The following is a 26939-nucleotide window of genomic DNA, read 5'->3' as shown; positions in this document are numbered from 1 at the left end:
TTTAGCTTGTTTAAAGAAAGCAATTAATTCATTTTCGTATTAATTTTTTTTATTTTCTTTTGTTCCAATATATGTGCTTTGGTTGCTTGAGGACAAGCAACAAATTAAGTGTGGGAGAGTGATCTGCCACGAATTACACTATTATTTACATCTTTTTTACACATAACTTTACATTGTTTAATATTTAAACCAAAGCATCCTAGTATATATTTAGGTTTTCATACTTAAAGTAGTAATTTATGTTTTCTAGTAGTTTTTATTATATTTTATATATCTAAATTAGGTTACATGATCTTGTAGGTCAAGTAGGGAGATAAAGATGCTTATTCCAGCCAAAACTGATGCCTATGTCACGACACTAAGACACTGATGTCTCAACATCGAAGACAGAAGCCAAAAATAAGTTCTGGAGCGAAATTGCCCTTGATGTCGTGACACAGCCATCCTATGTTGCGACATACCCCCTGTGGTTGGTTGTAACAACGTAGGCCAGTGTCGCAACCAAACCCCTATGCAACCTAAAAACTCCTGCACGTTTTAATTACGTTTTTTAGGGAAATTAGGAATATCTATCCTAGTTGAACTCTAAGGACTTCAAGAATATTTTAGGCACTTTAATATTCCGAGTTTAGCCTATTTAAAGGCCATTGTAATTAGTTTAAACACACAATTTTTAGGGAGACAGAAAATATATTTAAGGTTTTTATTTCATTCTTAGTTTCTACTTAGGGTATTTTATGTTCTTGTAATCGGAATATCCTATTTCAAAATAAGACTCTCGCGAGTGGAGATTGTTCTGGAGCCACGCTTTCATTGATAAATCCATGAGCATCTCTTTTCCTTTATTTTATTCTTTATATCTCTTTCTTGAACATTTTTTAATTGAATACTTTTGTAAAGATTAGAATCAATTTATGTTTTATACATATATCACATATTTCAACTATTCTAATCTTAATAATTTATTGAAGGATAGAACTTCTTAGCGGATCAACTGTTTGGGAGAGGGAGAACTTAAACCCTAGGCTTGACAACTCTAGGAAGTCATTTAGGTGGGAATTAACCCAAAATTGGTATAGCCCATCTGTGAACACCTTAACCTCGAATTGGTCTGGATTGTGAGGTCGAAAGATAAGTAATTCTTATTGACTCATTATTCTAGTGGACATGTTAGAAGATCCTGCTAGGGTATCGACTAGTTGATTGATTAGAACCCTATATCAATAAGTAATTAGGTAAAGCAATTGGATTTAGGCTAAAGGAACTCGCGTAGTCGAAACAAGGGATAGGAGAAGCTGATACATGAACTTAGGAGTAGATTTAAGTTTAATTCAATTTATTTAGTTTATTAATATTATTATCATCTTGCTTCCATATTAACACTACTAATTTGTGAATCAAGTAGATCAGTAATTATTTCTCGTAATCCCTTGGAGTACTTACCTACTTCGTTGTAACTATATTACAACATAACCTATATACTTGCAAACACCACCTAAAATTTATATTTTTAGTTACAATATTTACACTCTAGATGTTAGTACGTCCGGAGTCAGTCATGTAGTTTGAGAATGAAATAGTCTTTTTGCTGTAAATGTTATGTGTATAAAGTGTGGAGTTGTAACTTTGTTCTTGAATTGATTTTGTGTATGAATTGTGGTGTCAATTGAGGGCATATTGGCTAGGCACATAAAATGTGAGATTTAACACATCTAGTGTGTTTGAATGTGTTTTTAACGATGTGAAATAAGCTGTGTATGGTGTGTCTTGGTGTGTAAGAATTAGTGCTTGTTTTGACTTGCATTAAGGGTTAAAAATGGAGAACATGGCTTGGGACACGGGTTTCCATATGGCCATATACTGCACACAGCCACCCCACATGGCCTTGTCTCATTTAAATTTTAGGTGCAGGTTGAACCATACGATCATAGAGAGTTACACGGTCTGGCACACGGCTTGCGACACGATCATATGACCCTATTTCGAATACCCACATGGGCAGATATAGAGGCTGGGACACGGCTGTGTGTCCCGTACTTTGAATGCCCACACGGTCATGGGGCCTCTGTTTCCCAATTTTTCCAAAATTTCTTGATTTGTTTCAAATTAGTCCCTGGATGTTCCCAACCTATTTTTCTGACCTTGTAAGCTCGAATTAAGGTTTGTATCCATGTTTATGCCATGAATAAATATTAGTTTTAATGTTATTATTTAAGTTAATTAATTGTTTATAAAGGTCATTATTTATTATGATTTAATCTTAATTTGAAGATGGGTTAGGGGTGTTACATACAATGTTATTAATGGTGAATGATATTTGAATGAATATTTGAATGTTCTTATTGTTTAGACTCACACCGAGCTAGTTAGCTCACCCCATAGTTTCAACCTCCTCAAGTAATGCTCGTGATTAGGATCGGATATGGCATGCAGAACATACGACGGGCTTTTGACTTAATTATTATTTTGCTTGAGTTTTAACTAAATTTATTTGGTTCTTGGACTGTAAAGTTATTTAGACTGTGGTTTGGGTTTTTATTCTGTTTTGGGGTTTTCATGCATGCATACTTGACATACTTTAAATTGATTTATAAGCACATCTTGAAATTGGGCAAAGCATGTTACTTGGCTTAATGATTAAATAATTATAATTGAGTTTTCCGCTATAACCAAAGATAACAAAGTTTTGAGTAAAGTAACGGTGAGCAATGTGATTTTTAAACCACGCTGATGCTAATAACATGACTTAAGATTGGTTGAATTAATTAATGAGTTGTTTTCCCAAATTAACAAAGGTAAACTGTGATTTTTCCTAAAAGAGAGGGTACTTAAGGTTTTCAACGAACGATAAGGTAGCTTTGCCGCGTAGGTGACCAATGTGAACTTTATGATTCGACCATAATGTCTAGGTCGAGTTTGAGAGGTTACAATGCTGGAATAAGTTGATATGAGATATCAACTTATTTTTTTATTGTAGTCTACTTAGAATATCAAGAAATATGAGATTAGACTATACAAGTGTGACTATTGAATGACTTGTGCCCAATCTAGATATTAAAGATAAAATCATATATATACATGAAAAGATTATCCCAGAAAGATGATGTCGAATTACGACTTCTTGTACTTGGATAGAAATAATGCATTGCTAGATGTCACTCATTACTTGTAATATTAGAAACATTTTAGTATTACTACAAACGTTACAAGAACCTAGAGGGTCACACCCTACAGTTGAAGCGAACATAATCCAAATACATTTGGTATTGAATTAATTTAATTTGATAATTAAATATTGAACACATTATATGTGCAAACTTGTTGTACACAAATAGAGAACATAGATAAAATTAATATATGAATTCATACAAAATATTAATTGTATATAGTTTATTGAAATTATTAATATAAACCGTTATAATAATTAATTTCGGTCAAAATATAAAAGATATGGAAATTGTTATTCTTTTGGAAAGAATATAATTTCTTTTCTGACTTTTCATTTGTTTCTCTAATAATGAGGGAATAATCCTTTTTTTTCTGATATGTGGTATCAAAGAAAATAAAAAGGAAAATAATCCCTTAGTGTGTTAGGGTTACCAAGAAAACACAGATTCAAAAGGTCTACTAGTCGTTCTTGAAAATATTCTCTGAAAAGTTCAAGAGAATTTTGTTGTTCATTCTTTGACTGGGTGGATTACGTAGAGGCCAATACGTTATTGTTACGGCTTGGGATCGACATCGTTCAAAGGGATCCTATCAACAATGTTGTTCGTCATTCTTTCAATTTTGAAAAAGTATCTTTCCGACCCTTGTTTCAACTCAATTCATTCCTCGTACATGGATTCATAATTGATGATCGCCGGAATATTTTCTCCGCTGTGTCAAGGGGTGTAACGGCTATCCAACAAATAGAATATCACAAACAAATACAAGAAACCTTGAAGCAATATACTCTGATTTTTCATTAACAAACTGAAAAAATAGCTTGATTACTTCTAATACATAAGAATGAATTTATACACATCTAAAAAGATGATAAATTGCTGCTAACAGGGTAACAAAATCATCAACAATATAACTGATTCTGTTGTTGAACTAACTCTAATAGTCCTTGATGCAATGATGTCGATGAAACGATGGAACATGCATGTAGGAACTGTTGGGAATAACCTGGAACTTCGATAGCTCTGTAAACCGGGCAAGAGTGGTTAGTTGACATATTCAAAGAAGCTGATGAAGACAAATATGGTAAGCTAATAATTACATTTAGAGCTTTGTGGTTGGCAGAATAAAAAAATACATGATAATGAAAAATCAACGGTACATACCATACTTTTTAGAGCAAAAAACACTAGCAATCTCAGTCACTCAAGTGGGTGGGGTTGGAAGAGTTGTCGTTTCTGATTTGATCTTCATCATACGAAGTCGGAAAGAGAGGATGGAGTTTGTAAAAGTAGTGAGTTGAGAAATTTGTAACCTTTGTTTGATGCATGTTGAAATCGTTATATGTTCCAAGCACAGATTTCAGAAGTGATTTTGGTTGGTTTTTCCCTCTACTTTTTCTAGTTTGGAGAGAATACAGTGTTGTTCTTGCCTTTTTGTGTTTTTATTTTCTTTTTTGAGTTTGATACATATGTTTATCGATTCATGCTTTTACCATTACGAGACAAACTTAGCTAGTTTTGATACTTGTAATCTCTCTCTCTCTCTCTCTGAATCAAATAAATATTTTATCTTGTGTTTTTTTAATACCAGTTAAAAGCATGTGATAATTTCTAAATCCAATTCAAGTCATCCTTATACACTATTATGACAAATCATTATTAATGGGCTAAATGGTTAAGTTATAAAGACTTTTTTGGCCCTTTAATTTAAAAAAAAATTACTTTAGTCTTATATTTAATTTTTACTTTTTTTTAGTCCTTAAATTTATATTTTTTTGTCAAATCACCTCAAAATGGATGAAAAAATTTATTTTTTTAAACTTTATTGTTGTGGCATACACATGAATAGTCAGGTAGATGACACGTCAGCATTTAGTTAATTAAAAAAAATTATCTGTAAAAATAATCATTAAAATTATTGAAAACAGTATAAAATATTTTTAAAATTTTTAAAAATTAATTAAATGATGACATGTTATCCACGTGTATGTCACGCCAATAATGTTAATAAATGACAAAATTTTCATCCATTTTAAAGTGATTTGACAAAAAAATATAAGTTCAATAAATTCAATGGCTAAAAGAGGCAAAAAATGAAATAGGTGATTAAAGTGACTTTTTTTGTAAAACTGAAGGGCAAAAAAATCATTATGTCAATGCTTAAATTGAGTCAAACCTTAAGGTTGCTTACATAAGGGCCAAACATTTTCAAATGTGCTTAAATAAATGAATTTTTAATGCACTTCACTCTAGTTTGTAGTACAAAATTAGGTGAATATTGATGTGTTAATAATAAAGCATGTCATTGAGTTAGATATGACTTAAAAATAAAAATATAATTTGAAACATGATATACATCATTTGAAACTCTCTTATTTAAGAATATTAGAAAAAGTTTGATCTTTATTTAACTATTTTAAAAGATTTAATCCCTAAAAATTTAGTTCTTACGGGAGCTAAATTGTAATTTAAGCTTTTAAAAATTTCTTTTTAATCCTTATTTTTTATACCTTTAAACATTTTTATTTGTGTTATTAATAGTAATTAATTGTACACATTTATAATTACCAAATAATTTATTATATAAATTGGTATAGATTTTTATGAGTTAATAATTAGTTCGATTAAATAATAAAATATTTAAATATTACCATGAAAATTTAAATAACTAGATTTAAGTTTAATTATATCAATTAAACTAATTATTAACTTAAAAATATAAATTTAAAAGGTTAGATCCACATATCACTTTGGAAATCGGTTTGTACTTATCTATATGAAACTTGTTTTTGTTTATTTTTAATTAATGTACTTAAAATACTTTGTTTATCCCTTTACTTGTTGATTGTTTAAGTATTTAGACTCCATTAAAATTTATTTGTTCTTTTATTTTTAAATGATAAATTTGTGGGTCATGACAATTTTTTTTTAAATGGTATACCATAACTTGCTATTTAATATAAAATCCATATCTAATTTCTAGTCATATATGTTGCAATAATATTTATATTTTAAAAATAAATTTAAATATTCTATATTATAAGATTTTTATGTGTTCACATTATGCAAGTTTAACAAGGAAAGAAAGTAAATATTTGTGCCCTTTTATATAATTTTTAATGGTATTTTATAAGTTATATCTTTATAATAAGTTCTTGTAATTTACTTATATTTAATAATTTAATTTATAATTTTACATAATAAGTCAATATAAATTTTGGAACTATTTAATATTTTTTAAAGTTTATCACTATTTTTATAAATTAAATACACTATTAAAATTGAAATAAATATTTAAAAATATAAATAACGTTACAATAAATTATTTAGAGGTCACAATATTTAAAATTAATTAACAATCTACATTCACTAATTAATAATTAAAATTAATTTAGAAAGTATATATATAAAAAAATTTCATGCCATCTATTTTTGTAATATTTATATTGTAAAAATAATTTCAAATATTGTTTATTTAAATTCAATGTAATATAAATTATCATATTTATACAATTAAACTTTATATATTATTATGTTTTAATTTATAACGAATAAAATATTATAAAATTTATGAAAAAATTTAAGAAATAATTAAATATATTTAATTGATACATACAATCAACCCGTACAATAGGAGCAATTAATTTTTTTTTTATAATTAATAAAAATTAAATAATTATAATATTTTAAAATTATTTTGAAATCGAAGTTAGAACAATTTTTTAGGGCAGATGAAATTTTAATTTTTTATAGTCTATATCTTTATAATTTGTACAGGATTAAATTAAATTTTTATAATTTTAGGGGGGTCAAAATGAAATTTTACCTTTACTAATTTTAAATTTTAAAAAATTGTAAGGACCTAAATAGCAATTTTATAGTTTAGCCCCCCCCCCCCCGGGGGGTTCTCCCCTGCCACTAGATTGAATTATTTTCAAGAACGTATAGCACTAGAATTCAGAAACAACTCAAGGAGACGAAGTAACTTTATATCATGTGGCTGGCACATGCAAACCAAAATTCACTACTGTGATTGACATGAAAGCCATGCTTCAGACACTGAACTCTTTTTTTCACAAGTTTAGGCAAGAAAAAGGTCCTGACAGTTTGGTTTACTAACTGTTTCAGTTTCATCACTGCAAGAAGTTTAAGCGAGATGATGGCATGAACTGTGTGATATGTGGTTAGGATAGAGGTACCTTATGACATGACATGACATGGAATGACTGTTATTCATGTATGTATATATAGATATATAGACACCTGCAGTTGAAGTGCAAGTGTGAAACATATAGTCCTTGTAAGAGGAAAGAGGGAAGTCTAAGCATTTCCAATATTCCAAGGGAGTGGAGATAAAGATAAGCTCAAAAAATCAAATATGAAGCTGCTACTGCTTCTTTTTGGGTCCAACTCCAACACCAAGTCCAAGGCTGTGCCTTTTATGGTGTTTGTGTTGGTCCTTACAGGTATGGTGGAACAAGGCGAGGGCACCACTTGTCACAGCACATTCTTGTCAGCACTGGTGCAGTTAATACCCTGCAGAGCAGCAGTTGCTCCCTTTAGCCGTATTCCACCAAGTGAGACTTGCTGCAATGCCATCAAAGCTCTGGGGCAACCTTGTCTGTGTGTTCTTGCTAATGGTCCTCCCATAACTGGTGTGGATCGGAACATGGCCCGCCAGCTGCCTCAGAAATGTACTGCCAACTTCGAACCATGTATTCTTCCATTCCCCTCACCCTCTTTACAAGCACTTGATATTCTTTTTCCTTGCATATTTCAACAAAGTAATAAATCTTTTTTTCTGATGCATGCGCAGGTGATGCAATGAAGTAGATGCATGTCTGACTTCTTTAAGAATAAAATTGTGCAGAGCTCCTCATCAGAACATTTCCCTGTTCGTACTATCTGTAGATTGCACAAAAATGAAAAGATCCATATATTATATCAAAAGATTGCTTAGTTAGTTGCATATTAAAGCATATTTCCTTTTATAATAGACAGTTCATTGCCACTATTTTTCTTTTAAATATGCATGTGTGTTCTTTCTCTGTCAAACTATGATACTATACTTTATATTGATGAATTTAAACCATCAACTAACAACCTAGGAACCCTTTTGCTTATATTGGAGAGTGCTATTCTTGTTGTATTCATAAACTTTGCTGTTTATCTCGTATTCGAGTCTTGTGGATGGAAAAACAATGATAGAAGAACTTTGCTTTCTTTAGAGGTTCAACTCTAAATTTAGTCGGAATCTAATGTGGCTATCTATACCGGAAAGCCTCAGACAAAAAAGAAACTTTTTTTTGGGTATAGTTGGACTTGGACGGAATGGATGGAATTATCACCATTCACCAATGGCAGTTAATTTATTGAAGCAGAAAACTTGAAATGTCTCCTCAACCCTCTGCCGTAAACCATTAACAAAATCTTAGACTTGGACTAGACTAGATAATAGACTTCAATTATTTCCATTACACCAGAACATCGGAAATAAGAATGCTTTGTATAATTGTAATAAATTAGCCGTTTGGCAACAATGACAGCTAAACCAACCAATCAGAACCACACAAGATTTCGAGTCAGATAGAGAGTACAAGACAAATCTTAATGTCAATACATTACATCTTTTTAATTTTTGAAGACAAACCTAAACAACTCTCTCTCTCTCTCTCTCTATGTGAGTGTGTGTATATATATATATCAATCAACTAGGGGAAAGGGTGTTGCAATACAAACTCTACACATGATCAGGCACACAAGGAAGGGGTGATTTTATAAAAGTATGATTAAAAAGACCTGCTAGAAAGAAGAGACAACACATAGAGAAGGGTTCAGCAGTATCATTCAGTTCCCCCTATGGCTATGATGATGACGCACAGCAACTGAAACTCTTTCCTCCAGAACCAGATTGTGGTTGGGGACCAGGGACAACAATGGTAGTTCCCTTGAGAAGTGATGCATTACCCCCGGATTCTTCTTGTTCATCATTGGCTACCAGGTTTTTCTTGCTGATGACTCGGTAAATCTCTGTTACAACAGTAAGGAAAGCCGATTCGACATTAGTGGCCTCAAGGGCTGAAGTCTCCATGAAGAAGAGGCTTTCCCTTTGGGCGAATTCCTTAGCATCCTCTATGGGAACAGCTCTAAGGGAGGCAAGGTCAGACTTGTTGCCCACAAGCATAATCACAATGTTTTTATCAGCATGTCCACGCAATTCCTCTAACCACTTGGCAACATGATCAAATGACTGACGCTTAGTTATGTCATACACCAGCATTGCCCCCACTGCTCCTCTGTAGTATGCACTCGTTACCGCCCGGTACCTGTGTTCCATCAACCACCATTATCAACATATCATACATACCGTACATATATATATATACATAGTTTCACCTATTATCAAGCTCAATTATGACTGACCAAATACAGTCAGAAATCAAAGAGAAACCAATCCTCTAATCCAAAGTCTCAAGCTTTTTAGCAACATAGATATGTTTAATGGTTGATAAAGGGCATCGTCCCAATTCCCATAAACAAATAGCAGTAAAAATGAGTAATAGGAAAAGGGTTTGTATGTATAAAGTTTATATACCTTTCTTGACCAGCAGTATCCCAAATCTGAGCCTTGACGGATTTATGATCGATAAGCAAAGTTTTAGTTTGGAATTCGACGCCGATGGTGGCCTTGGAATCGATATTGAATTCGTTTCTTGTGAAGCGGGATAAGAGCTGCGATTTCCCCACAGCAGAGTCTCCTATTAGCACCACTTTGAACACGTAATCTATCTTTTGATCGAAACCCCTTTGCAAACTAGACATTTCTTCTATTTCAGTTGGCAGCAAAGCTCAAAAAAGAGTTTCTCGATCTACCCACACCTGGATTTGCGAACTGACCCTGTCCCTAACTTCCAACAACAAGTCTTCACGGACGACTCTTATTACCAACAAACAGCAGAGACAAAAAAGAGTTTGGGGTTTCCACTTTCTTGGAAAGTCAAGGCAAAACACAAGAGCTTTGGACAATCGACATTGTAGCGACCGGGTCGAAGGAAAAAAATAATAATACTCGACGGATTCTCACTATCTGCCAACAACAATAAACTAAGGGTTAATTTTATTATACATCCTCTAATTTTGACTTTTGGTCCCCAAACTTATATAACATTCTAATTGAATCCTCTTCCATCCGACATTGATTGCCTGCTTTAAATTTATGACATAGAGAGCTTAAATTTGATGGTGTAATATCAACTTTTTTTATTATTTTCTCTTTTTTTTAACACATTAAATTTAAATTGTCTATGGGGTTGGTATATACATGTTTATAATTTGATTTGCATGTTATACTTCATGCCAAATTCAAACTAACATTTAATGCTTGAATTGAAAAATAATCTAATGAAAGAACTTAATTGATAAAATACTAATACTATAAGCATTTTGTTTTGAAATTTATAGACCAATTTAAAATTTGGGTAATAGTTTGGGACCTTTGGGTGAACCATAAAATAATACAAAGGTAATTACATTTTAAATAATAATTTGTTTAAATAAATTAGTAGATAATTATGTATGGATTACCTATGATATAACTTAAAAGGTAAACTATATTTATCGTATATTTATTGTAATCGCATTTTTATTTTTAATAATTTGGTTATTTATTTTTTAGTAATTATAAGGTTAAAATATGTCATAAATTCTTGTACTTTTCGAAAATTAAGAATTTAATCCCTATATTTCTATTTTTTTTAAAATTTAATTTCTCTATTTTTTCAAAATTCAAAACTCAAATTCAACTATTAACATTGTTAATTTTTTTAAAATTTTGTTGTTGTGAAATCTCACTTAACTTGAATTTAAAAAAAATTAACAGTATTAATAATTAGATCTAAACTTAAAAAAAATTCTAATTTTCGAAAAAGTATGTGGCACATTTTAACCTTATATTAATTAATTATGACTTAACTCCGTAAGAAAAAAAAAATCAAAGGATAATAATTATTAGTACATCTATGCCACTGTTTAGCCACAGAAAAAGCGTGTTCCTATAATTCTGTTGTTTTTAGCTAAATTGTGGCGCAGCCCAATGGCCAGAACTCGCATGTTGGTTTAGGCACATATTCTGTCTCAATTCCTTAATTAATTTAATATACTGTTGTCTGTTCCAAACATTCAACAATTTATATCATTTGATGGAATTAGTATTGAGAAAAAAATTCCAACGTAAAATTAACAGACGTTTTTCCCATTGAGACAGACTTTTTCAAATGAAAAAAGAATCTGCTAATATATCGATAACCAAGCATCATCCGCTTCTTATACTGCTCGTATTTATCATCATCTGGAGTCACCTCTCCTGGATGATGAGCACATCTTTACATCACCAGCCATTATTGGATCTGAAATACCATTTTTAGAGCTCCCTAATCCCTCCCCTGAAAACCATGCACAAAGGGAAAAATGAATGCACCTCATAACAAAAGGTATCTCTTTTGTTGGCAGCAGTAGTCCAAGGACTAAATCATTTCAGATTTGCAGAAAGAGCATAGGGTCAAGGTCACCTCTGCTAAGCTAATAATAGTTTCCACAAACATTTACATCATTCATCTTTGGCAAATTTTCATAACTCAATTACCATAATCCATTATTTAAACCAGTATTTAAAACAGAATTCAAAACTGTGGGTTAACACAGGCTGACCAAGCATACAAGAGAGAGTAAAGATAAAAAAAAGCACCTTCTTTCTAACCTATTTTGATGAGAGTTTATGCCCAACATTATCAGCTTAAATCTTTGCCTTCTCTGCAGTTTCCCTAGCAGTCTTTCGTGCGGCAGCATCATTGCAGGCAGCCAAGAACTTTTCAAGCTTTTTGGGTGGGATATAATCACCCATGTGATGACCTTTCTTAATAGGAGCATCTGCTAAGCCAGCAAAATAAAAGCAATGTGTCTAAGGAGCAAAATAAAGAATACACTTCAATCAGGGATAAAATTCACCTTGAAGAGGAGGAGGTGGCAGCATCTCATCTTTAGGCTGCTTAGGCAGTCTCATCTTCTCTTCCTCAGCAGCCTTCTTCATGTAAAACTCCATCATTGTTATAGGATCAGCGGCTGGTGGTGCACTGGATGGACCTGCAACTTAGAAATGAATGTATATATAATATCAGGCAAACAAAATTGTCCATTCCCCAATTAAGGTGATGATGCAGCACTTAAAGAACCTAACAGCAGTATCTCATGCATTATTTACTTGATTTTCCTACTGATGTCAAAGAAGATCTAGGCTCCTCATTGTTCTCATACAAAGCAGAGGCAGGCGTTGGATAGCTTGATTGCTGCAGAACTGATCTACAGGAGATGCTCGTAGATTTTGAAGCTGAAATGCCAGTACCACCTAGATAAAGCATTTATCAAGTCAGTACAGAAGGATGAAAAATATCCCTTTTAGATATTCAACAATCTGATATTTGTTAAGATCTGTGAAGTCATTTCCTAGCCTAATTGTTCGTGCCTCAATCTATTTTATCTGGTGTAGAAACAGAATAAGTGAAGAAACAAGGCAAACAAGGCAAAAGAAACTTTTCACATCAAAGAGAACCCAAAAAAATGCTTTTAGATCTCCAAGCAGCCAACCTCAAAGTGTTGCTACCTAATCTTATGACCAAGGCAGGAGAAAGACAATAATACCACTTTGCGAGTCCTTGTTCCGTAAAAGAGCTTTTTCCTCTTCAGCGAGCGGGTATTCATAGTATTTGTAATCAGAACAGCTCGTCGAAAAGGAACCTGGAGACCACAATATTAAATACACAAAACATAGGAACCAAAAAGGGAAGCAGAAAGGAACAAATAGAATGCATTCATACACGTAGGCACAGAGCATAATGAGCCAAAAAATGATGCAAAAGTGCACATACTTGAAGGGTGTCTCTCCAGGGTTTTTCTGACGTGTAACATGTTCAAACTGCCATCCATTTTTGCAACAAAACTTGCTAGTTTGTCCGCAACTTTCTTCACAATAGGATCGGTTGGGGAAGGAGGTGCTGCACGTCACTTATAAAACTGATTAATACCAAGAGAATGAAGAAGAGAATGCAAATTACTCTTGTAGCAGGCAGGCGACATATTCCAAATCTTTCGTTGAACTTCTCCTTCCACCAATGTTGTTTGGTACTTAAGGCATAAGCTGCATTCACGAGATGAGAAATATTCAAGAAATTTTGCTCTTTTCCTCAACCACTTTCAGTTCAGAGAAGACTTACCGCCAGATGACTTCATAAATCATAGCAGTTAATTAAGGGAACTATTTTACTCAGACACCGATAAAACGTTTCTTAATGAGAAGAGAAAAGAGCAATTATTATCTAGTCCCATAACAACAAATATAGATTAGTAATTCAAATATTCACGAACTCATTCTAGTTGCGAACTTGGCATCGTATCAGACATGCAGCCTAAGCATGTAAACTCCCAAAGGACTACCAAGTCACAAAAAGCAACACAACAAGATAGATAAAAGCAGAAATTACCACCATCCACTTTTTTTATCCTTGTCCAGAGTCATCTGATAGACCCAACTTTTTCCGTTTAAGTGGTCTGTCATCCGAAAACTTCCCTGCAGCTTGGTCCTCCTCCTCCTCATCATCTGCAGCCAACTTGAGAGGAGGTGCCACGAGCGTTGGTTTCTGCTTCAAGCTGAATGCAAGTTTGCCTCCGGAAGAAATTTTGGTGTTCTTATGTGAATCACTGGGCTTACATTCATGGCTATTTTGTTAGGGGCAATGGCAAGTTTGGAAGCTGAAGACCCTTTTACAAATTTGGGGGGTTTAGATTCTTCTAAAGCTGCAGCCTTGTCTTTTTCATCCTTCTGTTGTTGAAGCTGTTTAAACCTCTCCATAAAGGAACCATAATTAACAAAAAGGCTAGATGGCACTCCTTTCTCCATGGGGAAAGAGCCAACAACACTTGCTGGATAAGTAAAAGCTCTGAGCTATTCAGATATTGCAGCGGTGGGTCTTAAGGTCTGAATTTATAATAAGAGTAAGAGATGGTATTACATTTACACAAAATGTTTCACCCTTCAAATAAAACATACACACATTTGGCAAAAGCAGAATTGAGAACTAAAGAGGCACATCGATAAATTCCCAGTTCTTGAGGATAACCAGTGTCTGATCAGTCAGATAAACAACACTTCAATTTGACTTTTCTCCATCCAAAAACCCAAAGGGCAGATAAACCATTAGCATTTAGCTGGACATAATTCTTCGTAAATTAACAGCAGAGATATGAAGCATGGGTAGCATCCGATACGCCCAAATAAAACAATTAAAAGCATTCTTAATACAGATAAACTGAAACTAAGGCTCCGTTTGTATGCCAGTAAAATGTTTTTCGGAAAATAATTTCTGGAAAATAATTTACTTTTCTGGTGTTTGAATAAATCTGTATAATTTTCTGTTATTTGGCAGATTACCTGAAAATATTTTCCGAAAAAGATATTTTTACATATATTAATAAATTTATATTTTAAATTGTTTTTATATAAATTACGATGATAAATAAATCAAATTAAATATATAATAATATTCAATTATTAAGCTAGAATATACATTATAAAATAAAAAGGAGAAGAACAATGCAAAATGTGAAATATTTAAACCTTTGCTATCAAAGCACCAAAAACTATTACTGTACTTCAACGCGTGTCCTGTAAGATAGAGCTTTGAAAATTTCATAAACCATAAATTCACAATCTTGGACTAGCTTTAATTTATGAATTCTGACAAATAGATCCATAATGCCAAATACATGAAGAGAAAAAAAGCATGTATAAATAAGTTTGACATAAGTACAGAACTATCCATTCTTCTTTCAAATCTCTTTAATGAAATATTTACAATACCCTTTTGCTCAATGTCTTTGCGTCTTAGTGCATGTTATTTCAAATGTTTGTCATCAGTAACTCAATGCAAGCATTGCTAGCACCAAATAACTTTAAAACTAAAACTAGCTGTTGGCTAGTAACTGAAATAGCCTATGGCCACCATGTAGAACGTGCAATGTCGAGCCTTGAGCTGGTCATCAATGCTAAAGGGAAGAGCTACAAATCACATCTGTTGGGGTTCTGACAACAGAGGAAGGGGGACAGTGTTATACGGAACGACCTTATCATCTATGCTATAAAGATATAGCTGCGGACAGTGCAGATGGGCCTCCAAAGCTGCATCAACCACCGCTCTAAACTTTCTGCAGTAAGAACCACTAGTTGTTTATCATAAACACAAGATTTGATTGCATTCGGAGAGAGCAAATAGCATGGCACGTATGTGTTCATTTAACATTTATGTGGACTCATAAGTGAATTATAGCATAATCAATGTAATTGTTGAAAAAAAATTATAATTCTCGACATGAAAGTGAATACAGACTATGCTGATAGATCAGCCAACTAGAGTCCAATGCCTTATCGAAAATCCAAAAATGCATACCTGCAACATGGCTACGATCATTGCAAGGAGAGCATATGAACCTATTCCACTTGAATATACCTACATAGTTTCAAAAATATTGCAAATCAAGAACAGAGGAACACTATTTTTTAAACAAAACGAACAGATCATCAATATAGATAAACTCAAACCTCATTCAGGTCTCTCTGTTGTAAAAATACTTTCAAGATCAAACACAATGGTCGTAATTGAGGCCATTTTAGTACTGCTTCCTAAGAGAAAACACATAAGCAAAGTTTAAATTTAGAAAAAAACAAAGAAAATATCTAGAAAAAAGTCCAAAGTTTATGGAACATACAAATAAATAAACTAAAGAAGCAGAGCTTTAATTAACCACAGGAAAACCACACAAGTCCTAATTTTGAGGAACATGAGTTAATTGAACCAAAATGATTTACATCAATTTTAATCAACAAATCCAGAAGTAGACATAGGAAATAAATGAAAATTAAGCAGTAGTTCCCATTGGTGAAGATAAAGCAAGCAAACAATCAAACTCAACACAGGAGCACAATCTTCAAGAATAATTGCAGCCAAAAATGAAATTTGACTCAAAAGAAATCCTAATAAGAAAGAGGCTATGGTCCAACTTAATTGACTTCGTCTGACAAAAAAGGGGATTAAAATAACTATATCTTAAGCACCACTAACAAATGAAACATCTGAGCACAGGAAAGTCTGTAATTGTAACAAACCTTGATAAACTCAGCAGCTTTTGGTCCATTATCCACATCAAAGCTGCAATATTGAACACCCAATTAAATATTAAGCAGTGAGATAAAAGTGCTACAGAAAATATGAAACATGGCTTTTAAATTGCCACATCAAGCCAAGATGGAGATAAACAACTTTCTTTGGTGCACTTATCACATCTGCTATAAGTCAGTTTAGGAACCTAAACATGCCTCCACCCTCATCAAATTCCAAGCACCCCATTAGATCTTGTCAATCAAGAAAATTCAAGAAAATAGGAATCTCAATCAAGTGAATTGTTTATGTGATTAGAGAAAAAATGACCAAGATTTCTTGTTCATGAATTCTCGACAATCTCATCTTCCTGAAATAAAAAGTAAAGAAAATTTCTATGTTTGGTAAACTATTTAGCCTCATTCGCTACTAATATCCAAATACTAAATTTTTTTATGGAATTCCCAATTACTTGGACCTCCCAATTATCATGGACCTCAAAGGAAACAATAAAGACAATTCAAAAGTCCTACCATAATATCTTCCAAAAAACCTCACTGCTAAAATTTCATATTAATCCAGTGTCTTTTATGATGATATTCATACCAGAACTAAAACAAATTCAGAAATGTTCAGAGGTGAAGAGAATTTTAGATGAGATATTGGATTAAAACATACTAGAACAAGAGGGCAAGAGGAATATAGAACTACCTTATATCAAATGCGGCACCGCTTTTCTTTTCTACAAACTTAATTATTGGCACGCTAGCTTTTGCAATCACCTGATAGGAATTGAATTGTTAGCTAAATATACTCTATTGTATATGTAAAATTTCCAAAAAAATAAAATACCTGTATCTTTTTTGCAATTCCCCTTTGAGATAATACCCTGAAAAGAGCATACAAACCAGTCTGTGGATTTTTTATACCTGACTCTAGAATCATTACCTACATAAAATGGAAACAAATGGCTTAAGAATGTCAGTCATACAGAATAGGGGAGAAATACAAAAATTTGGGTCAACTTTCCTCTGCCTATTGTTTTTCTTTCCTTTCCATATTAGAAAATCTATATACTAAATTTCATAATCCTAATGAAAAACCCATCAACCATGTGATGCAAGCTACAATATAACAAGATTAAACATTGATATAGTTTGAGTTGCGAGACATAAACTTATGGGATAAAATGAAGCAAACTACTCACATCAATATCACTTGTTGGTAAATAAAGCCCTACCATGAACAACTTAAAAACTTCTGGCTGCAAAGCAACAACTCATTACCATTTGGCATTGTACACTATGTATGCATCTTTATATGTGTGTGCTTTTGTGCATGAGAGAAAGAGAGGCCGCCAATCATACCTTGCAGGCAGGCCATATGTACTTGATAACATCAAAAACAGAATGCACAGCTGCATCACGTGCTGCTTGCTCTTCGGGAGTAGGGGATAGAAAATCACAAAAGTCCACTATTTCTGCAACGCCCACCATGGTGGGAAGTATTAAAATATGCCCCATCTGCCTCAAGACCCACATCTGATTCCCCGGTGGTTCAAAAGATGCCACATCTGCCTCAAGACCCACAGCTTATTCAACAGCTTATGCCCTTGTGATTTGTTGCTTCCAAGGTTTTCGATTGGTCTTATTTCTACCCGGGTTTCAAGCCATCGTCTCAGTCATGGCCTAAGATAAGCCAACATTGAAAATGGCTTCTTCAACATTGAAAATGGCTTACCGATTTCAAAAGGGGAAGGGGAAGGGGAAGGGGAAAGGGGAGAAGAAGTGTCAATTTCCGGAAAATGTCTTACCAATTTCAAAAGAGTAAGACATTTTCCTTAAAAAAAAGCCCTCCTTTTCCTGTGTTTTGTAAAACATTTTACCCTGGAAAATCATTTTCAAGCAACCAAACATCAGAAAAGCCTGAAAATCTTTTACGGAAAAGCTTTTACAGGTTACCAATCGGACCAGGATAAAAGGGACGCAGTCGATCTAGCCGCTGATGGGTTGGGTTGGGGTGGGGTGGGGTTTATATAAAGTATTTAGATTATTTTTTTTAAGTCTAGGTCTAGCTTAAAAAATAGATTTATTTTTTTTGTTTAAATTTATTCTGATTTAAGAAAAAATAAATTCAGTCCGACTTGATTTATTCATATTTAATTTTTCTAAAAATATAATACACTAGTTAAAAGATAGAAAATCATTTGGTATTCTAAAATGAATGAATAAAAAAATTAATGAAGGAGTTATATCAATACAATTTATTTTAAAATAGATAACATAAATTAGTACTAGAGCAATGGTAAAATAGACTCAACCAACACTATCTGACTCAAAATAAATAGAATTTAGATGAAAAAAAATATTAATTCATTATCTAATTAAAGATTAAAATAATTTTTTAACACATTAAAAAATAATTATATTAAATGTTTTATTATATTAAAAAATTAAAATAAATATAATAAATATTTTATTGAGCTAAATATAAATTATTATTTTTCTTAGATTTTGTACAATAATTATTGAATTAATAATTTAATATAAATATAAATATATATAATTATTATTTAATATATATAATTAATATAATATTATTTTATAACATTGGGTTGGGTCTGGAGAAAAATATTTACTCAAAATCTAACCCATATAAAAAAATGATCTTAAATTTCATTTAAATCTATTTTTCGAATCTCTCGTATTTTGCTTAAACTCTTCTGGCGGATGAGGCGGCCCAAGTTCAAGTCGATCTCTCGATTGAGCAAAGAAAAAAGAAAAGAAAGGAGACCTGTATCTTGTTAAGATTGAGTGGAAGAGGCAGAGGGAATCGTCGTTTTGATCTGAGCCACCCAGCCTTCCTTTCCAACCAGGGAAAAACCCTTTATTTTATTTTATTTTTTAGTTTTATAAAGGAAGGAGGACATTAGGAAAGGTAGCAGGCCAAGGCCAAGAGGGTTAAAGAGAAAAAGAAGAAGAAAAACTGGGTTATTTACTTAGTGATAGTAATTAGTAAGTAATATGTATTAGTGAAGTTATCCAGTGATCCCACCCAGAGAGAAAGAAAGGTCAAACCCAATAGGTGTAGCATTTTATCTGCATTGGTATCTGTCTCTCTTTTGAGCGTAAGAGCAAGAATGAGAGCAGTCCCATATTATTCCCAATCCCATCTTCTTCAAAGCCTAAGACATATTAACAATACTTCTTCTCTTTCTTTGTTCCCAAACTTTCGCCCTTCTTCCCTACGCATACCACGCCTCTCTTCTTTCTCTAATACCAGGGCTGACACTCACACTAAGACTAAGAGTAAGACCCTTTTCTCTCTCCACTGATATATGTATATATGCTTGTTTTTTGGTCTTAATTAATTAAGTTTCTTAATTAATTAAGTTCACTGCCTTTCTTAATCTTCTTTCTTTGTGGGCTGGGTTGTTGCTGAAGTTGAAACAGGAAATGGGAACAACTCTCTGCCTGCCCCTGACCCCCAACAAAAATTGCTTCAAGTCGTCTTAGTTTCTCCTCAGGTATCTACTGTATTTTTCATCTTTAACGTGTTTTAGCTCATATACAAGCACCTCTACTTAATTGTTTTCCCTTTTCTGCCCTTGCCCATCCCTTCAGATTCCTGGAAATGCAGGTTGCATTGCAAGAACATGCGCTGCCTCAGCTGTTGCCCTTCACCTTGTTGGGGTATCTTTTTCTCTTCTCTTCTCTTCTCTCTTTTTTGTTTTACTTTACTTATTTTTGCCAACCTTGACCTTTTATTTAAGATGCTTCTGCTGTTGTATTTTTTCAGCCATTAGGATTTAAAGTGGATGATACTAAATTAAAACGTGCTGGACTGGATTACTGGCCGTATCCTCCCATATTTGTGTTCTTTAGATACCTTTTTTCCTGCTGAATGAAATGCATGGACACCCTTTCTCTCTATTTTCAATTTAAGATTCTATTCAAATTGGGCACTTCCTAATTGTTCATCAGTTCATAGTACAGTTTGGCATATATTTTTCTATCCTCGCAAACAAGTTTTCATATATAAATTATAGCCTCAAAGGCTTCCCATTTAGCATAGTTTACAAAGATTGACCCAAATCGCATTTGATCCACTTCATTTTCCTTACAACTCTGAAATATCTCCTACTCTCCTGTTTTGACCAATAACTTGATGTCAGATATGTTGTTGTTAGAATACATGGCTCATGGGCGGAGTTTCAAAACTATTTCAAGCAACAGGTTTTTTCTCTTCCTGTCCCAACAATGGATTAGAAATGTTCCGTATCTTTTGTCATTAATTTCCTCCAAATATATTTGTTCCTATGATACAGGAAGGGGATAAGCGTTTGCTGGCTTTTACTAAAAGAGGAACAGCAATTCATTCAGTATGCTTTCTTTCTTTTTATACTCTATGATATGACCATTTGGAATGCTAGAATTATCTTCTTCTTTTTTTTCTTTGTCTTGCTATCATCACTTGATGCTCTTTTCCACCTTATGTTTTATGTTACTGTTAATTGCTAGCACTTAGGTTGCAATCTTTAACATACTATTAAGTTTCCTGATAAACATTCAGCCTAGAGTCTCTAAATCTTTTATGGCCCTCATTTAAATATCTTGTAAAGAGGTCAAGCAAAGTGCTAAAGTTGATCTATCTATGCATTTATCCTATGTTGGACGATAGCCATCTAAGTACTATATTGGTGCTTATTATAATTCTTTGGAACCATGCAGAGGCATTGGTTGTCAATGAATTCAAACAAGGGCTAGTCTGTTCTTGGTTGCAACGAGTGTTCCAATCTTTCATGACTTGGAATAAACTGTTCTAACTTTGATTATCATTACCAAATGACAATTTTCTGTAACTAGAAAATCACTGAATTCACTGCAACTGCAAGAGAATGAATGTGAAAATATGACACTGAATTTGTTTCTTTACCTTTTTGACGAGATAAAAGGAGAGTCGGAAAATTTAGGTTAAACTTAACTAACTAGCTGGTCTCTGCACTATAGGCTTAGGAGCAAAATCAGTCACTCTACTATGAAAGTGAGGAACCTAGTTCTTGTACATTTAAATTTAAAGCAAATAGGAAAATCGTAAGCAATTTTAACTTTGAACATTAAAATTGCTGATTTATTGTGTTTTAAGTGACATGAAAAGAATTAAGCAATTTAGTAGTTATCATGTTTTAAAAAATGTTAGAATTTTGGGTTTTTGAAAACATGAAAATAAGCATTTTTAACTATTTAAGGTTATTTTCATTTGAAATTTTACCCATTTACTTTAAAACTGAATTGCTCATGTTTATAGTAGATGGACTGCTCCGGTTAAATTATGCTCTTAGGCGACCAATGACTATGATAAAGTTAATTTTGCATCCTAAGGGTTAGTTTTAATTATAACTTGACATTGTGTGTTGCAGGACTTTTCGTATAGAAAAGGTGATTATTTGATATTTGGCTCAGAAACTTGTGGCCTGCCTCCTGATGTGTTGTTAGATTGCAAAAGTGAAACTTTTGGTGGTGGAACCATTCGGATTCCAATGGTTGAGACGTATGTTAGATGTCTGAATCTCTCTGTGAGTGTTGGTATTGCTGTGTATGAAGCTTCAAGACAGCTCAACTATGAACAGCTTCAAGTGCCCTCTACAAATTCTGGTGATTTTGAACAATCATTGCTTACTGAGGATATTTTTGCTTGATTTGCTGCATCCATCCATGCCAATTTTTAATCTCAATCGTTAGAGATTTTTTAAAGTGAGGATGAAACGGAGTTTTTTTTTTTTTTTTCACTAACTTCTTTTTTAAAAACAGGTTCCAAATTTATTTAACTCCTTTGTAGCTATATATTTGTATCTTACATTATGATTATGTTAGAAAAAGAAAAACCCTAAGCTTAATTTGTGGTTTGCCTCCTTCAACTTTTGCTTCTTTTCTATTTTTTGTCACTTAAATCAATTTCCTTTGTGTTCTTGAGCTCTTGTTCTTTTACAATATTAGTATACAATTATTATTTTTAGTCATATGATCTTTTGGTTGTTTTTTATATTCTATAGGCTTTAGGGTTACATAGTTTTAAAGCAGTTCTTTCAGCGCCAAAATTATAGATTATTTTTTCTTTCGATTCTTACGTTATAAAAAGCTGCTCAATTTATATAAGTAACGATTCAAAACATTAATGAATACTGCAAATTATAATATATATATATGCGTGCTTATTCGAAACGCTTATGGCGCAATACTACAGCACATGGTAATAACTGCAGGATGCCGGCAGAAGAGAAGGAAGGCTTTTCCTTGAAGGAGACCAAGCCAAATATTGGTGGGGGAAGAACAACGCCGGTGGTGATGCTTGTCACCCGTTTAAATGAAGATTGGAAACTATAAGGGGAGCACCTAGTACTCGGAGATGAATAAACCAAACCCAGAATGGAACCAAGTGTTTGCCTTCACAAAAGATCGAATTCAGTCGTTACCTGTGGAGATCCCAGTGAGAGAAAAGAAAGGAATTTGTAAACAATGAGTTTATAGGTAAGATTGCGATTAACGTGTCCGACATTCGCACTCAAGTTCCGCTGGATAGTCCACTTGCCCCAGAGTGGTATAAATTGGAGGACAAAGACATGGACAAGGCCAATTTATCAGTAAGTGAGTTGATGTTGGTTATTTGGTTCGGGACACAAGCTGATGAAGTGTTCATTGATGCATGGCATTCATATGTAGTCACTGTTACTGGACTGGTGACAGCATTATGAATACTTGTTCCAAGGTCTACCTTTCACCTAGACTTTGGTATCTTAGAGTCAATATAATTGAAGCGCAGGATTTGGTAGTGCCTTGAGACAAGAATCGGAATTCGGAGGTTTATGTCAAGGGAACTCTTGGGAATGTGAAGTTGAGGACTAGAGTTTCGGCAGACAAGTCATTCAATCCTAGATGGAACGAAGATTTGATGTTTGTTGCAGCAGAGCCCTTCTATGATCTTTTGGTTCTGACCGTGGTAGATAAAAATAATGAGGAAATTAGCCATTAGCCTCGGAAGGTGCATGATTCATCTATCCGAGGTCTACATAAGGTGACTGCCTGAACCAGTTGGTGCAAAATGGTACAATCTAGAGGGAGGTGGAGATGTGGTGCAGGAGCTAAAGTTTGCTAGTAAGCTTAACGTGAGAATATCTTTGGATGGTGGCTATTCATGTATTCGATGGATCCTTTGATTGCAGCAGCGATTACTGAGCGACATTTAACGGGCTGTGGCCACCAGCACTTGGTGTGTTGGAGTTGGGGATTGTAGGTGCCAGTGTTTTGGTTCCAATGAAGTCAAGAGTTGGACCTAAATGGGTATCGACCAGAACTGCAGTCAGACAGCTTTTCTCCAAAATGTAATGAACAATACACTTGGAAGTCTATGATCTGTTTACGGTGCTTATTATCAGAATTTTCAATAGTTGCCACCTCAACGGAGAGAAAGGTCCAAGTCCAAAAGATCCAAGTATTGGGAAGCTAAGGACCAATTGTTCACCCTTCCGACTAATCAGGTTTACACCTATTCGTATCCTCTCATAGCTCTGAGATTTACATCCCCATCTTATTTGATTACTAACTTTTTAATTACTCTGTCCTTATTTGAAGTTAGTGATCTTATATGTGACACAAATTAGACCACTAAAAGTTTATATATTAGCCACGTCATCACCACATAATTTACCCATGTTTTGTAACATTTTAAAAAAAAAAATTACTCTATTTCCCTTTTTTTTTCTCTAAGTCTTTCTATTGCTTCTCACTACTCTCATGACTCTCCCACCTTTCTTTTCTCTTGTCTGCCCTTTACAATTGTAGCTGCCGCCGTCGAACCCGCCATATGAGCTCCAATCAGAGGCCATCAAAATGATCTCTTCCTCCTCTACCCATGTCTCGATTTAGAGCTTTCGAAAACATCTCAAAAAACCCCCAACTTATGGACTACCCAAGACCGAATCTCCGTCATCGGCCGTTAGATCGGCCTGATTTTCTGATATGTGCTCCTCCTCACCGATACCTCCTTCCTGACTGTTAGGATTGGCAAGCAAGTTGCCGGAGTACCTCCGACCCCTTGACCCGAATCTAACTCCTCCCTTTTTCTCTCTCTTTGATACCCTTTTTCTTTGTTGCAAGTCTAATCTTTGGGGCTTATTAATTGTTGTGTGGTTGGGTTGTTGATTGATTTAAACATGGGTTTATTTGGTGAGGGATGGTGTTGTTGGGTTTGTCATGAATAAGGTCATGGTAGTGGTGAAGATGTTAGTGGATGAAATGAAGATGATGGATGGTGGTGGAGGGTTTTGATAGTTAGCAGATGGTATGGGTTGATGGGATTTGGTTATGGGAGATGGCTTTCGGGCTTCCTTCTTCGCTATCAAATTTAGTGCTTTCGTTGTTGTTTGTGAACTTCTGTTTTCGACAATCTCTTTCGAGACCACCGGCGGCGTTGGCAGGATGCAAGTCTCCAAGCTATAAAACAGATCATTTTAAGTTACCACCGGTGGCGGTGGTCCCCTTTCTAATCTTTTTTCTGTTATGAATTGCACATTAAATTATCTGTGTTTTTCTTATGAAATTTGTGGGCTGTTGGAAATTATAATCTTTAATCTTTGGTGGCTAAAATGATGTGAATGATGGGGATGACACATCATCATTTAATGATGTTACATCATGTGATGGATTATTTTATAATTTACTAAAAAAGGTGAAAAGTAAAGTTGGGGATGCTCATCTCATGTGTTGTTCTAATCAATTTGTGCAGCAATAAGATTCTTTCCATGAAATATCTATTTGCTTTTAATTTGTCGGCATGTTTTCAATTATGCTTTTATTATTATATTTTAAAGTTAAAAATTTTAGATTACATCAAATATTTTCAATTAATAATCTTCAAAATAATAGTATTACTTCAATCCCATCTTTTAATTACACCAAGATAGATTTTTTTTACAAAAAATTATATGTATATACAACATTCTTATTCAATGATTTTTATTTTATTTAACTTCTTTATCAAATAATATAATTCTATTCAGTATTTAATTTTAAATAAAATATCAAACATATTTTTCAACACTTAATATTTCAATTTATTAAACATTATCGTTGTTTAGCCTTTAAACATTAAGTACTGTTTCAAATTTGATGGGAAATATATATATTTTTAAAAATTTAACTATTTATTTTCAATTTTTGGGCACTTTTATTTTGATAACCCAAAGAGAATTTTTTTTTAATTTCATCACTCAACTTTTAAAGCGCTTTCATTTTAATCATCTAAGTGTTAAATCTCTAAAAATGGTTGATTATACACTTGTTTACAATTTCATTTTGGTCACTCAAAAAAAATTCTTTTTTTAAGTATTGATTGAGGTCAAAAAAATATTAAGGATTAAAGTGAAAAAAACGATAAAAACTAAAATAATCCATTAAAAATTTGTTGATTTGTAATTGTTTACCCCTTGATGAAAGTTCTTAATTCCCCCCCCCTTTTTCAATATTAAAATTTTAAATTTCAAAACATCAAAATCAATTAAATAAATTGTTGAAAATTTTTTATCTCTTGGTAGTATTAATCAATATTTTACTATAATATTGAAATTAATTAATTTAATCATCTTCTAAATTTTAAAATTTTATGTTATGTTTACAAATTATCCTTAACGAAATTAACTCAAATAACTCATATTTTAATAATTGTAAGGATTTTTCTTTGCTTTTTGCTTAGTATGGAAGATTATTGATTTTTTAATATTATTTATATTTTTTTTGCGATTCATGTTCAAATTTCGCAGTTGCCCCTCCTAACAATGTTGTCTCCATAATTCGAACTTGTGCCCCCATGAAAATGTAATATGCTTTACCACTACACTTTGCAGTTGTCGATGGAATAATCGAGATTATATAATCAAAAAAAATTTAAGTTTCACAAATAATTATTAAATATGAGTTATTTGAGTTGATTTCATTAAGGATAATTTGAAAATATAAAATAAAAACTTAAAATTCAGAAGGAGATTAAATTAATTAATTTTAATATTATAGTAATAAAGCAGTTGACATTATCAAAAGATAAAAAATAAAAAAAAATCAACAATTCATTACACTGATTTTGATATTTTGAAATTTAAAATTTTAATATTGAAAATTGTTTAGAATTTTCGGTAATAGGATAAACAAGTACGATTTGACAAATTTTTTATGCACTATTTTAATTTTTACCACTTTTTCACTTTAATCTTTATTTATTTTTACCTAGATCAAAGCTTTAAAAAAAGATATTCTTTGGTGAAAAATAAAAACGACTTAAAAATTGGGTGACCAAAATGAAAATGTAAACATGATGTTGATGTAATTTGGCATATACAATCGACCGCCATTAAGGATTTAACACTTGAGACTAAAGTGAAATCGTCCTAAAAGTTAGGTAACAAAATTACAAGAATTTTTTATAGTGACCAAAATGAAAATACCTTAAAAGTTAGATGACCAAGTGAGATAGTTTACCCTCAAAAAATACATTAATCAGATTAAATATATATATATATATA

The 26939-nt window shown here is 32.9% G+C and overlaps 4 protein-coding genes and 1 pseudogene across 10 annotated transcripts; 2 read left to right on the top strand and 3 right to left on the bottom strand.

Annotated features, from left to right (window-relative positions):
• The first annotated feature begins 7436 nt into the window (after positions 1-7436).
• On the top strand, positions 7437-8178 carry LOC107930117 (protein LIM1). The gene is made up of 2 exons (XM_016861687.2): positions 7437-7882; positions 7984-8178. Exons 1-2 carry the CDS (start codon positions 7546-7548, stop codon positions 7998-8000), a joined length of 354 nt encoding a protein of 117 aa, XP_016717176.1. The 5' UTR covers positions 7437-7545; the 3' UTR covers positions 8001-8178.
• A 476-nt stretch (positions 8179-8654) lies between these two features.
• LOC107930116 (ras-related protein RABA4c) lies at positions 8655-10295 on the bottom strand. The gene is made up of 2 exons (XM_016861686.2): positions 9763-10295; positions 8655-9493 (listed from the first exon to the last, which is right to left on the bottom strand). Exons 1-2 carry the CDS (start codon positions 9987-9989, stop codon positions 9031-9033), a joined length of 690 nt encoding a protein of 229 aa, XP_016717175.1. The 5' UTR covers positions 9990-10295; the 3' UTR covers positions 8655-9030.
• A 1015-nt stretch (positions 10296-11310) lies between these two features.
• LOC107930091 (SURP and G-patch domain-containing protein 1-like protein) lies at positions 11311-14481 on the bottom strand (annotated as a pseudogene).
• Positions 14482-14982: 501 nt separating this feature from the next.
• Positions 14983-18441, bottom strand: LOC107930081 (terminal nucleotidyltransferase 4B). Of its 3 annotated transcripts, XM_016861644.2 has the most exons (8): positions 17737-18393; positions 17577-17633; positions 17222-17317; positions 17081-17151; positions 16378-16420; positions 15814-15894; positions 15662-15721; positions 14983-15419 (listed from the first exon to the last, which is right to left on the bottom strand). In XM_016861644.2, exons 1-8 carry the CDS (start codon positions 17908-17910, stop codon positions 15411-15413), a joined length of 591 nt encoding a protein of 196 aa, XP_016717133.1. In that variant the 5' UTR covers positions 17911-18393; the 3' UTR covers positions 14983-15410. The 3 variants fall into 3 exon arrangements, with proteins under 3 accessions (XP_016717133.1, XP_016717134.1, XP_016717135.1); XM_016861645.2 differs by lacking the exon at positions 17577-17633 and having other exon boundaries at positions 17737-18441; XM_016861646.2 differs by lacking the exon at positions 15662-15721.
• A 608-nt stretch (positions 18442-19049) lies between these two features.
• LOC107930111 (putative tRNA (cytidine(34)-2'-O)-methyltransferase) lies at positions 19050-25119 on the top strand. 5 transcript variants are annotated; one of them, XM_041074372.1, is made up of 9 exons: positions 19050-19677; positions 19822-19895; positions 19993-20061; positions 20168-20226; positions 20544-20604; positions 20697-20750; positions 21789-22023; positions 22613-23903; positions 24208-25119. In XM_041074372.1, the coding sequence occupies exons 1-8, from the start codon at positions 19509-19511 to the stop codon at positions 22750-22752; spliced, it is 861 nt and encodes a 286-aa protein (XP_040930306.1). In that variant the 5' UTR covers positions 19050-19508; the 3' UTR covers positions 22753-23903; positions 24208-25119. The 5 variants fall into 5 exon arrangements, with proteins under 5 accessions (XP_040930306.1, XP_040930304.1, XP_040930305.1 ...); XM_041074370.1 differs by having other exon boundaries at positions 19053-19677; positions 19813-19895; XM_041074371.1 differs by having other exon boundaries at positions 19053-19677; positions 19813-19895; positions 22613-23917.
• The last annotated feature ends 1820 nt before the right edge of the window (positions 25120-26939 follow it).

The sequence above is a fragment of the Gossypium hirsutum genome, chromosome A08, assembly GCF_007990345.1.
Source record: "Gossypium hirsutum isolate 1008001.06 chromosome A08, Gossypium_hirsutum_v2.1, whole genome shotgun sequence".
Taxonomy (NCBI): domain Eukaryota; kingdom Viridiplantae; phylum Streptophyta; class Magnoliopsida; order Malvales; family Malvaceae; genus Gossypium; species Gossypium hirsutum.
This window is presented reverse-complemented; position numbering and strand designations above follow the sequence as displayed.